The sequence below is a fragment of the Haliotis cracherodii genome, unplaced genomic scaffold (genome assembly GCF_022045235.1).
Source record: "Haliotis cracherodii isolate W230 unplaced genomic scaffold, xgHalCrac1.p SCAF_4, whole genome shotgun sequence".
Taxonomy (NCBI): domain Eukaryota; kingdom Metazoa; phylum Mollusca; class Gastropoda; order Lepetellida; family Haliotidae; genus Haliotis; species Haliotis cracherodii.
The window spans coordinates 24,570,677-24,587,692 of record NW_027266297.1 but is presented as its reverse complement, the minus strand read 5'-3'; the positions used below and the strand labels follow the sequence as shown (position 1 = coordinate 24,587,692).

At 42.7% G+C, this 17,016-nt stretch overlaps 1 protein-coding gene across 1 annotated transcript; it reads left to right on the top strand.

Annotated features, from left to right (window-relative positions):
• The first annotated feature begins 2,389 nt into the window (after positions 1-2,389).
• LOC139479339 (uncharacterized) lies at positions 2,390-14,835 on the top strand. Its single transcript, XM_071262197.1, has 7 exons — positions 2,390-2,552; positions 3,089-3,205; positions 8,175-8,444; positions 10,787-10,976; positions 12,104-12,228; positions 13,788-13,953; positions 14,697-14,835. The coding sequence occupies exons 1-7, from the start codon at positions 2,390-2,392 to the stop codon at positions 14,833-14,835; spliced, it is 1,170 nt and encodes a 389-aa protein (XP_071118298.1).
• The last annotated feature ends 2,181 nt before the right edge of the window (positions 14,836-17,016 follow it).

The following is a 17,016-nucleotide window of genomic DNA, read 5'->3' as shown; positions in this document are numbered from 1 at the left end:
ACTAAGACCCAGAGTGACAAATAAGATGGTAGCCGGGACTGGCAGCCTCACATGGGTTGGTTGGTTGGTTTGTTGTTTAACGCCGCACTCAGCAATATTCCAGCTATATGACGGCGGTCTGTAAATAATCGAGTCTGGACCAGACAATCCAGTGATCAATATCATGAGCATCGATCCACGCAATTGGAATCGATGACATGCATCAACCAAGTCAGCGAGCCTGACCACCCGATCCCGTTAGTCGCCTTTTACGACAAGCATTGTCACCTTTTACGGCAAGCATGGGTTGCAGAAGACCTATTCTATCCCGGAATCTTCACGGGTCCCCTTACATTGGGCCCATTGTGGCCCCTGAATGCGAATTATTTAAGAAATGGGCAAACCATGTATTTATTGCTATATAAAAGTTCCGTATGAACAGGAACTAGTGTTTGTTCATTACGTACACTGTAAACTTTATAACATGAAATGCAGAGGTAAGGCTAAAAAGTGTTCCAAGGGCTCATGTTAGGATTTAAGGGAGCAGTGTGTTTTTAATTTGACATGAGCAAGTCTTTGATCCAACCTAAGTTACTTTTCTCAAGAGAAGTAGATATAATGATAGCATAAAAAGTCCAGTTTCCACTGTCAGTCAATTAACACCTTTACCTCGAGGAGATGCTTGTGCCACGGACATGTCAAAAGTTAGAGGTGCGGTGGGGTAGCCTAGTGGTTAAAGCGTTGGCACGTCACGCCGAAGACCCGGGTTCGATTCCCCACATGGGTACAAAGTGTGAAGCCCATTTTCCGGTGTCCCCCGCCATGATATTGCTAGAATATTGCTAAAAGCGGCGTAAAACCATACTCACTCACTCACTTCAAAGTTAGATTGTCTCTTGACCCTTTCCGGTGTTTCAGACGTTTTAATGTATTTTGAACAAGCCAAAGGTATGACATATTACATTGTCGCAAGGTGTTTTTCTTAAATGAAATCAGGCCTTTTGTTTTAAATAAAAAAATCTGGTTATGTATTAAATGATCGGTCCCTGAAGGCCATTTTCACAACCTTTGCTTAACTATATCAATAAACATGATAGCTTACCATATGTTGAGGTTTGCATGAATCATATAACTTAAACATGCATGTTACAATGTGTAGCTCATACCACGCTGTTTGCTACACAATATATAGTGAATATACACGTACCTAAAGAAGTTTCAAATGGTTCAAGCGTTCGAAGAGAAAGTTACGTTCAGTTATATTTCTGCAATGACTACGATTACAAGTATATTCATCTTCAAGTTCATTATCCGAAGAACATTTCGGACATTTTTCTACAATAATTGCAAAATGAACTCAATTGTCCTTGGCAGTATTTTGTACATGTTTAATGGCCGACTCCCCGTGGGCAGTTTAATCGACAGTGAAGATAAGACAGAGAGCCCTCTCACCTAGGAGAGTAATCGCATGCCTAAAGAAACAGGCATGTGTCTCATTCCTTTTCATTAAAGATTTGTTGCTGTAGATTTCGAAAATCGAGTTTGCCAAAACAGCTAAAAGCATTATTGACACACGTATAAAATACATCACTGTGGTATAACTATTTCTTGTTTGTTTCATTTTTAGCCACCATCAAACATTGGTGTATACTATCTTGTGCCAAGTAACAGAACAAATTTATATACTAGCAGATTATAATAAGTAATATTTAATGTAACATGATAGGTGAGGTGAGGTGAAATGATGTAACACATGCATGGAATACCTGTCATCGATCATGGAATCGTTCAACAGTGACGTACCCGTAAACATTGCATATCTACACCCTCAGGTGGAGGAGTGAGTATGGTTTTACACCGCTTTTAGCAATATTCCAGCAACATCACGGCGGGGGACACCAGAAATGGGCTTCACTCATTGTACACATGTCGGGAATCGAACCCGGGTCTTCGGCGTGACGAGAGAACGGTTTAAACACCAGGATACCCGACCGCGCCTACTGACTCAAAGCCGACGAGTCTCTGTTTTCGCCCCTTAATTTTCCGAGCGCCAGACAGGGTAACAACAAGTGCCATCTTTTAACGTCTTTTGGTATGACGCAGCAGGGGATCGAACCCCGGACCTTCCGCTCTCCGGGCGGATGCTCTACCACTAGACCACGGATGCGGTCCTGAGAGCCCATGTGAAGTAGAAACTTTCTATATGTCATTAGGCCTACTTTGTAAAATACATTATTCGATGTTGATCATTATGCCCCGTGGTCAAACTAGTATTATTACGGCTTGGAGAAAAAATAACTCAATGGTGCAAAACAAAAATAAGTAATTGAGCGTAAAAATATGTGAAAAATAAAGACATATAAAGTGACTAAACGAACACACACTAATACGTGGTCTCCAAACTTCAGAGATGTTGCTCTTGGCCAGCTGTGTCCTGATTGTGAGCTTCGCTGCTCCTTCGGAGGGAGGTGTTAACTGCGAACTTGCTGACCTTGAACGCCTCCTTCGGAGAATAGACTCTCAACTGCATATTGTCCAACTAGCTGCTTTACACGAATGTACGCCCTGTCATGGTAAGTCTTGACAAACATGCATGCATAACCAAATTATCTTTCTCCCTGTCTGTCCATTCATTCATTCAATGTTTATTTATTTATCTGCATTACCAGCACACTGTAGTATAGCGTGTAACATACTACTACTTGCGATGATGACGACGACGATGATGATGATGCGGAGGAGGAGGAGAAGGAGAAGGAGGACAACAGCATGCTACCAATAGTGAAAGTGCTACTTTTACGGGCGCCGCGGAAAGGGCGCTATACATGTATATGATTTATAATTACTTCTATAATCTAAATAAGAAATAAACATTCCCATAATCATAACTAATCTCTGATGAAAGTTTAGCCAACTGTACGGTTCCGACAATATCATAAGTCGGTGCTGATTATTATTACTAATGTTAGCCAATATATAGTGATGAGAATTACTACTAGAGCTATTTAAACTATCATTGGGAGGATACGGATGTATCTCCAGTCCCGGTTTAATGAAGTGCCATGTGTGAAACTAAGACATTGTCAAACATTACTTTCTTCTTCTTTAGATCCCAAGTGTGACAAGCCCTGCATTGCCTCCATCGTAAAAGAGGATATTGTGGCCGATGTAGAAGACCTTAACTTATCTCTCCGGGGCGTCATTGAAGAAAGCATTTCATGCGCAGGTAAGAAATGCACTATCTGCTGAACAACACAAGATAGATATGTTAATGAAATCAAAGGGGTACGTGACCCATGATTCAATACAATTTAAAGGTCACGTGACCCAAGATTCAATACAATTTAAAGGTCACGTGACCCAGCTACAATACAATGTAAAGGTCATGTGACCCATGATTCAATGCAATTTAAAGGTCACGTGACCCAGGTCCAATACAATTTAAAGGTCACGTGACCCAAGTCCAATACAATGTAAAAGTCATGTAGCCAAGGTCAAACGCAATTTAAAGGTCACGTGACCTAGGTCCAATGAAATTTAAAGGTCACGTGACCCAGCTCAAATACAATGTAAAGGTCATGTGGCCCAGGCCAAATGCAATTTAAAGGCAACGTGACCCAGGTCAAATACAGTTTAAAGGTCACGTGACCTAGGTCCAATACAATTTAAAGGTCATGTGACCCAGGTCCAATACAATTTAAAGGTCACGTGACCCAGGTCCAATGCAATTTAAAGGTCACGTGACCCAGCTCCAATACAATGTAAAGGTCATGTGGCCCAGGTCAAATGCAATTTAAAGGTCACGTGCCCCAGGTCCAATGCAATTTAAAGGTCACGTGCCCCAGGTCCAATACAATGTAAAGGTCATGTGGCCCAGGTCAAATGCAATTTAAAGGTCATGTGGCCCAGGTCCAATGCAATTTAAAGGTCACGTGACCCAGGTCCAATACAAGTTGAAAGTCACGTGGCCCAGGTCCAATGCAATTTAAAGGTCACGTGACCCAGGTCCAATACAATTTAAAGGTCACGTGACCCAGGTCCAATACAATTTAAAGGCCATGTGACCCATTTTCCCATACATAATTCAAAATATGCGGGAGGTTACAATTCTTCTCTTTCCAGGAAGACAAGAATAATAAATTTAGCAAAATAACGAAAAAGGCTGTCCTGTTTCTAGATGTAACCAATATTTGTAAATCCTCAATATGCTTATTGATATTAATGAAACACTATAGTTCTTAGCGAAGTCTACACACATAATCTTTGCATGCAGTCGATAACAACATCCAGGGGTTACAGCGCATGCGTCGAGTAGGAACTTCACGTGCACCGCGTCAAATAGCCTTTCTTACAGTTTCCAGAGCATTTACAACAATCCCCCGCCCCCACCCCCTTCCACTCTCATCCCGTCTCAGCTCTATCAGCCAATAGCCAGTACTCATCTCATTCTCTTCTCTATCAGCCAATAGCCAGTACTCATCTCATTCTCTTCTCTATCAGCCAATGCCCATCCACTTCTCTCCTCTATCAGCCAATGCCCATCCCCTTCTCGCCTCTATCAGCCAATGCCCATCTCCTTCTCACCTCTATCAGCCAATGCCCATTCACTTCTCTCCTCTATCAGCCAATGCCCATCCCCTTCTCTCCTCTATCAGCCAATGCCCATCCCCTTCTCGCCTCTATCAGCCAATGCCCATTCACTTCTCTCCTCTATCAGCCAATGCCCATTCACTTCTCTCCTCTATCAGCCAATACCCATCCCCTTCTCTCCTCTATCAGCCAATGCCTATCCCCTTCTCTCCTCTATCAGCCAATGCCCATCCCCTTCTCACCTCTATCAGCCAATGCCCATCCCCTTCTCTCCTCTATCAGCCAATGCCCATCTCCTTCTCACCTCTATCAGCCAATGCCCATTCACTTCTCTCCTCTATCAGCCAATGCCCATCCCCTTCTCTCCTCTATCAGCCAATGCCCATCCCCTTCTCACCTCTATCAGCCAATGCCCATCCCCTTCTCTCCTCTATCAGCCAATGCCCATCCCCTTCTCACCTCTATCAGCCAATGCCCATTCACTTCTCTCCTCTATCAGCCAATGCCCATCCCCTTCTCTCCCCTATCAGCCAATACCCATCCCCTTCTCACCTCTATCAGCCAATGCCCATTCACTTCTCTCCTCTATCAGCCAATGCTCATCCCCTTCTCTCCTCTATCAGTCAATGCCCATCCCCTTCTCACCTCTATCAGCCAATGTCCATTCACTTCTCTCCTCTATCAGCCAATGCCCATCCCCTTCTCTCCTCTATCAGCCAATGCCCATCCCCTTCTCTCCTCTATAAGCCAATGCCCATCCCCTCCTCTCCTATATAAGCCAATACTCATCTGATTTGTTTAAAGGTAGGGTACGCCCCCACCCACCCCATTGGTCAGTTGATTTAGCACACCATTCGTCACCACTCGCCCCTTTCCGTAACCTGCAAGAAGACTTGTCCCCCTATTGATGAATATTATGTGCGAAAATACGACAAACTAATCACAATGCGCGTATGATTTTAAGTTCTTCGTCAAAGAAACCCTCAGAAATAATATAATTATAAAATAAAATAATTACATATGTCTTGCATCTTAAAATATACCCAAGATCGACACGGTTAAATGTGTTCAATCATACTGTATAATTCCGCACGTCCCAATGTGCTTTAAATTGCATCTGAACTATATATAGAACATGGGGAAATAATATGTGAGCCATTACGCAACGAGTTGACAATTGTTTTAGGTATGCCCATTTGCGCTAAGACGGAACCCGGTCGCAAAAATTGCCACGAGTCGCTATTCGGCTTGTCCCGGAATAACACGAGTTGCTCACGAATGGAGTTGGTCACGAATGTTAGCACACGTGACTAGAATGTTCATGATGACCACGGTTCCTTAAAAAATAAAAACGAGCAATCACGCAACGTAAGATCGGCTTATCCTTTGAACAAAGTATGTTGTTTTTACATCGGCACTTCACGATCAGACATGGGTGTATTCCGTCTGCTTTAGTAAATCTACATATATAAATTGTTTGATTGACATTACACGGAAGTTGACGGATGACAAAGTAGCGATAACTTACGGATAACAACAGTAAATAAAGAAGTTGTGAATTTGCAAGGTGAAAAGTTATAGTGAGCATCATCCAAATGCAAAGATTTAAGGGAATATACCCGCCTTTTCCAGCCCCTCGCTGGGCAGAAGCCCAGTTTGTTGGGTCGCTGGCGCGAATTGGCTTCTGGTGATTACGCGGGCTAATTAAAATGGCCCCGGAAAGACGACTGAAAGTTGAAGTGTTGTTAAGTCCTTCTAATGCACAACATCCCAAGGCAAGGCAGTTAACTGAAGTCCAGTTTCCACCATTTTCCCGAGGCCGGGGAGGTAACTGACTATAAAAGTCCAGTTTCCACCCTCGCCGAACTAGGGTGGAATTATGGAGTTATATTTTGGCTGGATTAACGACATCACGTATATTTCAAACTCAGCTGTGATACATATATCCTTGAGTTCCTCATACATTTTAGAATCAAATGACAAATGGTCTTTGTCACTTTAAAAAAGTTTTTAGATCAAAACATGCAATAAAAATTAGGTGTAAAAACGAACGCCGCGGTCGGAAAACTGCACTTGTTTGAAATGGCCACGAGAGGGGCACGAGTCGCTATTCGGCTTGTCCCGGAATTACACGAGTTGGTCACGAATGACAGGCACCAGTCGTTATTCGGCTTGTCCCGGAGCAACACGAGCTGGTCACGAATGGGGAAGATGTCTTGTGCTGTACGTTATATAGAATGATCTGTAAAAAATACTACAAATGATTTTCAACACCTAGTCGATAAATCCTTGACAAAACTCATGAATTCAACATTTTCAGAATTAACGTTTTGGGGGTGGTAGTGGGGTGTGTTTCAAAACTTAAGGAATTAATTTTTAATCCGTAATCGAAGTTTTCAACGGGTCCGTTAGCAGACGCATGCTGAGAGATTCCAGCAAAACGGTTCAAATTAAGTTTCGCGCTATTTATCCATACGTTTGTTTGTTTGTTTGTTTGTTTGTTTAGAATGGTCGACCTGAAGTTGGTTAAATTTTCTTGACTGGTCTTCGTCTTGCGCGATGTGTATATTGTGTTGTGAACATGTTATTAACTAGTGCCTATGCTTGTCTTCACGCTATGCCGGAGCGAACAAAAAGAAATAATTTTTTAACGTTGATCAGCAAAACTTAACAGACTTTTTTATTGAAAGTAATTACGAAATACATACATCTGTAATGGGTCGCAATGTTGAACGATGTTTTGACAAGCCACATGCCAGGTATTTTGCGATTTTCATTTAAATAATGAAATGTGTATTGTTTTAGGTCTACTGCCGTGACAGAGAGATGTAAATGCCAAGCTATAAAATAGAGATCTAGAAATGAGATCCAGATCAATTTCAGTCAGATTGCCATTCAAACAGTCAGAAATCGAAACGCGGTTTCCCTTCGGGGATACTAATTTTTTTTAATCAAATTATAACAATGAGGAGTATTTCCAAATAAAGACATCCGATGAGCCTGCACCGTTATTTTGTGTTTGTTTATGTTCAAGAAATTTATTTACACACGCCCTCTGCAATATCGAAATATTTATTGATCATGATATATTGCCTCGCAGCGCAGCATACCCAGAGAACCAGTCTGATCGCCTCTGAGTATATTTCAGCTGTCCTTACAGACAGTAGCTCAGTTTCTTGTTAGACGTGAAGTTCCGTTATCCCGCGAATCGACTAACTGCTGCTTATGATCGACCTGCGGTTTGTGTCACACAGCAGGACAGAAGCCAGAGCCTAGTGCCCTACAAGGCCTACCAGATCCGCGTGGCGTTCCTGGATAAGATCACTGCTTTCACATCTACGTGCCATAATGCATATATACTACTCAAAAGAGATCCGATGTTTTTCATATGACAGATTAACTATAGTGATTTGACAAATATCGGGTGTTCTTTAACTTATTTTGAGTAGTATATATCAACAAAAACATGCATCACCTCAAACGATGTTTCCGTTCCACAGAGGGAGTTAAGCTAAGCTTTTGACGAGTGATATTTTTCGAATACTAGAATTTGACTTTCTTGTACAAATTGCACTTGGCCAACTTCATTTGTTTCACTTTTACAGAAGGCGCGACCGTCTTCATCTCTGACTGTCAACTTCCCACAGTTTGGCGATTCAACCCGAATGAAGTTCCCCAGACTCTGCATCGAAACCGTCGTTCCACCTTGGAAACTGCAGAACTTAGTACACTATCATTTCCGACTACAATCAGGGAATTCGTCATTGACGTTAATTCTGACACTGTTACGTTTGATTACTTTGTTGCCAATCCATTTCAGATGTTCTGTACAGATTTAGACGGACAAAACTCGAGGCTGGTTGCTGATGCAATGGGTAACCCTAATTATATTTGACGTAATCTATATCATATTAAAAGACCCAGTGGTATTGGTGGCGACAGGGGTATTGGTAGTAGCAGTGGTGGTCGTTGTAGTAGTGGTAGTAGTAGTAGTAGTGGTAGTAGTAGTAGTAGTAGTAGTAGTAGTAGTAGTAGTAGTAGTGCAGTAGTAGTAGTAGTAGTAGTAGTGCAGTAGTAGTAGAAGAGGGAAGAGTAGTAGTGGTAGTAGTAGTAGTAGTAGTAGTAGTGTAGTTGTAGTAGTAGTGGGGATAGTAGTAGTAGTAGTAGGAGAGGGAATAGTAGTGGTAGTAGTAGTAGTGGTAGTAGTAGTAGTAGTAGTAGTAGTAGTAGTGGGAAAAGTAGTTTTGTTTGTTGTCTAACGCCGAAATCAGCAATATTCCAGTTATATGACGGCGGTCTGTAAATAATCGAGTCTGGACCAGACAATCCAGTGATTGATATCATGAGCATCGATCCACGCAAGTGGGATCGATGACATGCATCAACCAAGTCAGTGAGCCTGACCACCCTATCCCGTTAGTTACCTCTTACGCCAAGCATAGTTGCCTTTTACGGAAAGCATTGGTTGCTGAAGATATTTTCTAACCCGGATCTTCACGGGTCAGTAGTAGTAGTAGTAGTAGTAGTAGTAGTAGTAGTAGTAGTAGTAGTAGCAGAATGAATAGTAGTTGAAGTGAGTGTAGCATAGACATGTTAGTTGCGGTGTTATTGGTGAGGTGATGGGTTAAACGTCGCATGAAGATCCTTATTTCATATATTTCACACGTGTCATGTTTGGCTCCTTGTTATAGTCCGGACTTATGCAGGTTCTTCTACAGTGAGATACCATACCATAGTCTGACTTGAATACCCTATTCAGACACATTACATTGATTTCATGGTGGCCAGACCTTGTTATAGCCCCCCTAATGCCGAACGCCAAGCAGGGTAACAACAAGCACCATCTTTTCAATATGACCAGGCTAGGGATCGAACCATCAACCTTTCGCTCTCCCGGGAGGTAGCAGCAGTAGCAGTAGTAGAAGTGTGTGTGTTTTGTGTTTAACGCCGCACTCAGCAATATTCCAACTATATGACGGCGGTCTGTAAATAATCGAGACATGGCCGGACGATCCAGTGATTGACATCATGAGCATCGATCCACGCAATTGGGGTATGGTGACATGCATCAACCAAGTCAGCGACTCTGACAACCCGATCCCGTTAGTCGCCTCTTAAGACCGCCTCCGTGGTCTAGTGGTAGAGCGTCCGCCCGGAGCGCGGAAGGTTCGGGGTTCGATCCCCGGCTGCGTCATACCGTTAAAAGATGGTACTTGTTGTTACCCTGTCTGGCGCTCGGCATTAAGGGGCTAAAACAAGGACTGGTCGGCTCGGAGTCTAAGTGTTAAACTGCGACATGGTATCTCAGTGAGCTAGCGCTATAAATCGGCATTAGTCCGCTATATAAGTGTAATAATCTTAGACGCGACGTTGAACCCTACCTCACCCCACCTTTGAAGGGGCGAGAAGAAGCCCTGAAACTTTGGGTAAGTAAAGAAGTGCTTATCCAGAATAGTCCTTGTAATTATATCCAACTTCCAAATGCATATAAAGATTTTGTAATCCAGAATGTTTTCCCGCTTCTATTATAAATAATGAAGCGAGTCCTGAAGAAAATTGTCAAGTTTGTGTATTACTTGTAAGGAAGTACTTTGTAGAAGGAAATACTTCAATAGTCTTGGTGCTGATATCATTTTTAGGGAAGTTAGATTGCTGTAAAATCCCATCTCCCCGCGGCAAGTGAGATAACTGGCTGTAAAAATGCAGTTTCAACCCTTGCCGAAAAAGGGTCTAAAACAAGGACTGGTCGGCTCGGAGTCTGAGTGGGGTATTCATGTTAAACTGCGACATGGTATCTAGGTGAGCTAGCACTATAAATTGTCATTAGTCCGGACTAGTACAAACAGCCACACACACACGTGCATGCACGTCGCTATATAAGTGCAATAATCTTGGACGCGACGTTAAACCCAATTTCACCTCACCCAGTCCCCAGTTACAAGCATGGGTTGCTGAAGACCCATTCTACCTCGGATCTTCACGGGTCAGTAGTAGTAGTAGTAGTAGTAGTAGTAGTAGTCCTATTCTAACCCGGATCTTCACGGGCCAGTAGTAGTAGTGTTGTACATGCAGTTGTTGCAACGACGGTTGTATGGTAGTAATGGTAGTAGCTGCGGTAGTACATGTAGTATTCACTCAATCATATTAAAACACGCTTAAAACACGTGATGTTACACTGTCAACTCTCATATATAACATTCCTCATGTTTGTTTGTAGATTTTCAGTCACAGACTTTTGCGGTCCCTGCTATCGCGTATTATGAGGCCGGCGACGAACTAATCGTCCCTGTTCTCTACACTGATACATCAATAACAAACCAAATCATGGCATTCAACAGAATGAACTCTGCGATGCGCGTAATAGCTACCTTCACTGGAGCTCCTGGCAAGATCGTCGTTAATGAAGGGTGAGCCAGAACTCAGGGACTGAGAGAGTAACTTTCCTTACATGACAACGGCGTGTATGATTGTTCATGCAGTCAACCACAGGTTTGCCTGACCCAGAGATTTTTTATTAATAGGTTGTCGTCACACCAATGGAATAGTGCCACAACCCGCCCCCGCCATCACAAGTACAACACAGTTGGCAAATGAAATGTGTATTTTTAGACTTAGGGATAAGTACCGTACGATTTGCACTACGCATAAGAATCATTCTGCTCCTGTTATCAATAAAGAATTTCACTACCTACCTTTAAAAGCCCCGCCAGAAAGCAAGACGTCTTGTGACAGGTATGACCCGAACAGCTTACCATGGGCGGCAAGGATTAGGGTGGGCGAGGCAGCCCCCAGGGAGGGGCTGCGCGCCAATGGTCATACACCATGTTTACAGGCGAATCAAGGCTTTGCCTCCGATTCACAGATTTGTTGGCGACGGAGCGGCGAGTCGTATGTCAGGCGAACAACCCTTGACCATGCATGATCGGTATTGGGGCGGTTGTGTCATGGTGGTGGGCGGTATCACTGCTGTCATATAGCTGGAATATTGCTAAGTGCGACGTTAAACAACAAACAAACAAACAAACCATTGGATATGCATAATAATCTGAAGCTAAGTCGCGTTCAAAGTGTGCCCAGTATCTTTCTTTATTTCTTTTTTGTTTGTTTGTGTTGACTGTTTAGGTACCCTATACCTAGTCATTTTTGATTTTATTCAGTCAGATCCATTGTGCTAGTTATTGATGGGAGGTCGGGTAGCCTAGTGGTTAAAGCGTTCGCTCGTCACGCCGAAAACCCGGGTTCGATTCCCGACATGGGTACAACGTGTGAAGCCCACTTCTGGTGTCCTCGCCGTGATATTGCTGTAATATTGCTAAAAGCGGCGTAAACCCAAACTCAATCAATCAGTAATTGATGATAGCCGTAGAAGCACGCCTTATTTATTTACGATCATTATGTATTTTGTGTTTATTAATGCCTGGGCGAGAACCTTTCTGCCTTGTTAGACGGTAATATCATACGTTTGTTGGTGAAGTCACAGCAGAAACTACTTGTAGTTGTTGGAGTTTCACATCCATCACTGATAATGTTTCAGAACAGTGTACTTGGTTATCGGCATGGTGATCGGGGTAGTAGATGCCTCTGCTTCAGGTGGAATCCTGTTCCCATTCCTGACCCACACTGGAGGCGACATAAAGGCGTTCGACGTACTGCCCGGGGGTGAGGCTACGATAGCAGGACCATATGACCATAGACTGTCATTGATTAGAAATGTTAGCGTCGATGTATCGACGGAAATATATATTGTTATATGGATACACTGATTAATGATCGCTCAATGAAGCCTGACAGACCTATCGAATACGCAACAATAAATGTCGTATGTAGTTACATCATCGTATCCCAAGTGCGTCGATCGATGCTCATGATGTCAATCACTGGAGTGTCTGGTCCAGATTCGGTTATTTACAGACCGCCGTCATACAGCTGGAATATTGCTGAGTGCAGCGTTAAACAACAAACAAACACATATCATATCCGAACGACCACAATTCAACTATGGAATACTAGAAGGGACATTGTCGCGTTGTTGCATTGTCGCCCTTTAATTAATAACATGAATAGTATTCAAAGCGCGATAATGCGAGAAATGGTCAAAATGTCCCGCTTTGGTTATTTTTGACACGTGTTGCTGGTTTATGTAAGGGCGACAATGCGACAATATCACTACTAGGATTCCATACGCAAAGGATCAGTTCCGGTGATTTTGCCTTCTATGCCGGGTTCCGAGAACGTGTCCCCGCAGTAACTACGTTTGTGTCTGAGTCGTGAGTTGGTTGACTGTGAGTGAGATAGATAGATGGGTTTAACGCCGCTTTAAAGAGTATTTCTGTTTTCGAAGTGATGCGCGTCCTATCACTTTGGTGAAACGCACGGGTATGGTACTGACACACGTAGAAACATGGCTGCCAACTCAGCTCAAGAGCGGATCTCGGTTGTAGCAACCATTTCTATACTCTGACCTGACACACTGAACACCATCCATGCTCCTAAAGATGCATATATTGAGGTTACATATCTTTTCAGCTACAGCTCTTTTTAAATCTATGATCCTGACTTTTAAAAAGAAAAGCACCTTGCAAACACCAAAACCCCACCCCCATACGCACGCGCGCGCACGCACACACACACACACACACACACACACACACACACACACACACACACACACACACACACACACACCTTTAGAATATATGGTCGGTCCCTAGCTGTCCATGGTTGTCTTGAGAGGCGACAAAATGGATCAGGCGGTAAAACTTGGTGACTTGGTGGAATGGGCGCATCATAGGACCCCGATCGGTGCTCATGTCAAACACTGGCTTCTCTGGTCAAGATTCGATTACATAAAGACCTCTGCGATATAGAGTGACTTTTACTTGGTTCAGCGTTAAACAACAAAGACATGTCCGCTTGTGTCGTCTGCACAGAATACTATGTCATTATTAACAGGAGACGTCTTTGATCTCTCCTTTGCCGTGTTAGTAAGTAATTCCACATGGTTCCTAGTATGGTGGTCTATCTTCAGTGGCTGGCGATCTATAAGTCCAGTTATATTACTGTCCTTCGACGACATGGTTTTTATACAGTCTCAATATATCTATTTTGAATTTCATCAGTACTTTCGCTCGTCTCGATATGGCTCAAATATTGGCGATATGACGTTAAATTTTAACTCACCCACTTTGCTATGTTAGAACTTATCTCACTAACTGCAGGTACAATACTATTCATGGATGAACCTGGACAGCTATTCTCCTTTGACCCAAGCTCAACGGAAATTACGCACTTGCACACAAGCCCCAACGGTGCTTTGGGAGCGGCCATCGACCTCGAGTTCAACGAATGCGACGAACTCGTATACATTGTGTACCGGAGTAACGAGTGAGTCATTTCCTTTTGATTTCAAATCAGACACTATCGTCAACTCATTTTTTCCCGGGTATCTGTGATATGTGTCTTCCAAGCGGGGATACATATTTTTGGTCAAGGAGAAGATGTAGCACCAGAATGTGTAGGTGTTGTGCTTTCTGCGTTTATGCTTCTAACAAGCATCCCCTTACTAATGTCGCGTATGTTTTAAGTGACAGTGTCAAACCTGTCCTTCTCAAATGATAACTAATAAATGATAATTCTCTATACACGTGGTGAAGCCTCACACAACAGCAATATATATGAGGCCACAGACTTATCGATTATCGCTTACACACAGAGGTATGTGTGCAGAATTGTTTTGCGTGTGATATTTACGGTGGCCCATACCCGCCACTGGTGAGATCATTTTTCACTGTAAGCCTCTACATTTTATCTCACTAGTGGAAGTATCTGGCGGTCGCCAGATAAAATATAGAGGCATACGGTGAAAAACGATCTCACCAGTGGCGGGTATGGGCCACCGTAGAGTTCTATCATTAAACATATGTCACGTGGAACACACATCCTTATAAGATGCATTGTCAGCAAAACGCGTATCCTGATACATACGAAGATCAAATTGCGATCTTGGACAAAGCCTTTAGTTGATCTTTAATATTTTCTTTACCAAGTTACAGACGTTAATTTCTAGAACAAAATATTATCATATTGCATAATGGTTTTCTTGAATTGTGAATGTGTGATCTTTTCAGCCGAATTGAATTGTTCGAGGTCGACGGTACGTTAGTGAAGACCCTGAGAAACCCCGGTGGAAGCTTAGCGTGTCCGTCCATTGGCTTCGTCCCGCCGCCGCCGCCGCCGGCGCCGGCGCCGCAAACAATGAGCCTTTAATAAAGACAGCTAGTGCCACTGTTAATAAAAGATTATGCAAAGTATTTTCCCTATAATTTGTTAAACAATATAACAGTTAGTATTCCACCTTTTTACAGTTTCCACTGCTTAGATGATGCCAGTCTTATTTACAATATCCAGAGCATCGTAATCTGACGCAAGCCTCACGTGAGCTTCCTTCTCTCGATCACATCTGACCAAAGAATTTACTTAAGAGAGTGTTTACTTTAGATTTGTGGCTGTTCCGTGTGTGCGTGCGTGCGTGCGCGCGTGCGAGCGAGTGAGTGAGTGAGTTTGATTTGCAATTCTAACAAAATCACAGCGAGAGACATCAGGGAACCCGGCTCTTCGACGTGATCAGCAAAGCCTTTAACCACTTGCCGGGTCGGTCGGGTAGCCTAGTGGTTAAAGCGTTCGCTCGTCACGCCGAAGACCTGGGTTCGATTCCCATCATGGGTACAATGTGTGAAGCCCATTTCTGGTGTCCCCCGCCGTGATATTGCTGGGATATTGCTAAAAGCGGCGTAAAACCATACTCACTCACTCACTCACTTGCCTACCCAACCGCCCTCGCATTCTCTGCCAGTAGGTCAACGAAATTTCTTTACACTGGACCCGAAAATAAACATGTTTATGGGCTCGAAAAGAAAACTTTGCGACCGTACAGTTTTAAACAGATGTCCATCAAGAGTGTTATATTCTCAAAAACAAAAGGTATGCTTTCCAACTGACGCTATTTCGTTCTGTTACATGGTGTCTGGTTTGTTTGAATAGTGTTTCACGAAGAATTAATCAGATTTAGGACCAAGAACAATGAATTTGACATACATCGCTTGTGATTTTTTAAATTTTTGACCAATTGTTGATATATCCGTGGTGGATGAAATCTTTCCTATGCTAATCATTTGGTTATGAGCATTGATCGCTGCCCTGGTGATCTCTATGTGGAGACCTAATATGGCCGCGATTCCAGAAACAGATAATCTCAATAAAAGCGTTTTTCGATTTTGTGAAAATAACGTTGTCCGCATGCTTGGTGTTCCATACTATACAATTGCCTAGTTCCTATACTGTTTTCAGTTTCAAGCGTGACATTCTGGTGATTTCTATATGTACAGTCATATTGATGTTACTTAACACCGTCGATACGATAATTCTGAAGAGACGAAAATTTTATGAGCGTTTCTTCTGGTTGAGGGACATTCATGAAGCGTTGATGATGAATTCTTTCATGAACAAGCCTGATCATGTTGATAGATATTTCCCACGGTCATCCATTCGTGTTGCAACATGCCATTTCCCCTTAGCATACAACCGCGACCCATGAATTAGTCCCGGAATAATATACACAATGTATTGACAGAGTGGAGGATTGGAAATTGGCTATCATAGATCAGGGGAGGTAACTCTAACTTGAAGCAGATTTAGCAGTCGGCCTCAGTCAAGGCTATATGTTTATTTTCTTCATGGGACTGGATTTCTTAGAGGGATGAGTGTAGTGAGATCTTGTTGTTGGATATAAGAAGACTGAGGGCACAGTATTTTGTTAAGTGCATAATGTGAATTTCAAGATTCAAACATAATTGTTTATATACGTGTTTAGTCTTCATAAACATCAATAATATGCTGCACGGATCTTTACTCATGCTGTCGACCTCCAATTTGCCTGCCCAAAACTCACGTCTAGTTATATCCGTCAAAGTATTTGTTATATACACGTTAACGATACTGTCATTAATGCAATATTAAAACATATATAACGTAAAAGCATTATGAATGCAAATTTCACGATTTATTTAAAGAAAGCTGTTTTCAGACCACGTTTTGGTAAACTCTGGAACGTATTGTGCACAAGCATTTGTAAACGAAAAGCTTGAAAGGATAATCTATTTTAGTGGAAAAAACGTTCTCTTCTCGACTGATGGGATTGCCTTTGTCAAGAAGGCTGCCATATAATGTCAAACGCACGCGCACACGCACGCACGCACACACACACACATACACACACATATACAATACTAAAATTAACTGATGAAAACGTGTTGTCGATTACGTGTTGTAGGGATGACATCGTTTGGAAGACATCTCGTATTGGCTAGTGTTCATTCTGTGGAGTTATTTTTTCGATTACAAATTCTTTCATTGGGTGCAGCGTTATTCACGCTTTCATTCTCCTGATCC

Bases quoted from the DNA above. Each gene is read 5' to 3' on its own strand.
- LOC139479339 (XM_071262197.1), top strand. From the start codon at position 2,390: ATGTTGCTCTTGGCCAGCTGTGTCCTGATTGTGAGCTTCGCTGCTCCT. The intron at 8,445-10,786 runs GTAACCCTAATT...GTTTGTTTGTAG, and splicing joins GCTGGTTGCTGATGCAATGG to ATTTTCAGTCACAGACTTTT. The intron at 12,229-13,787 runs GTGAGGCTACGA...CACTAACTGCAG, and splicing joins GTTCGACGTACTGCCCGGGG to GTACAATACTATTCATGGAT.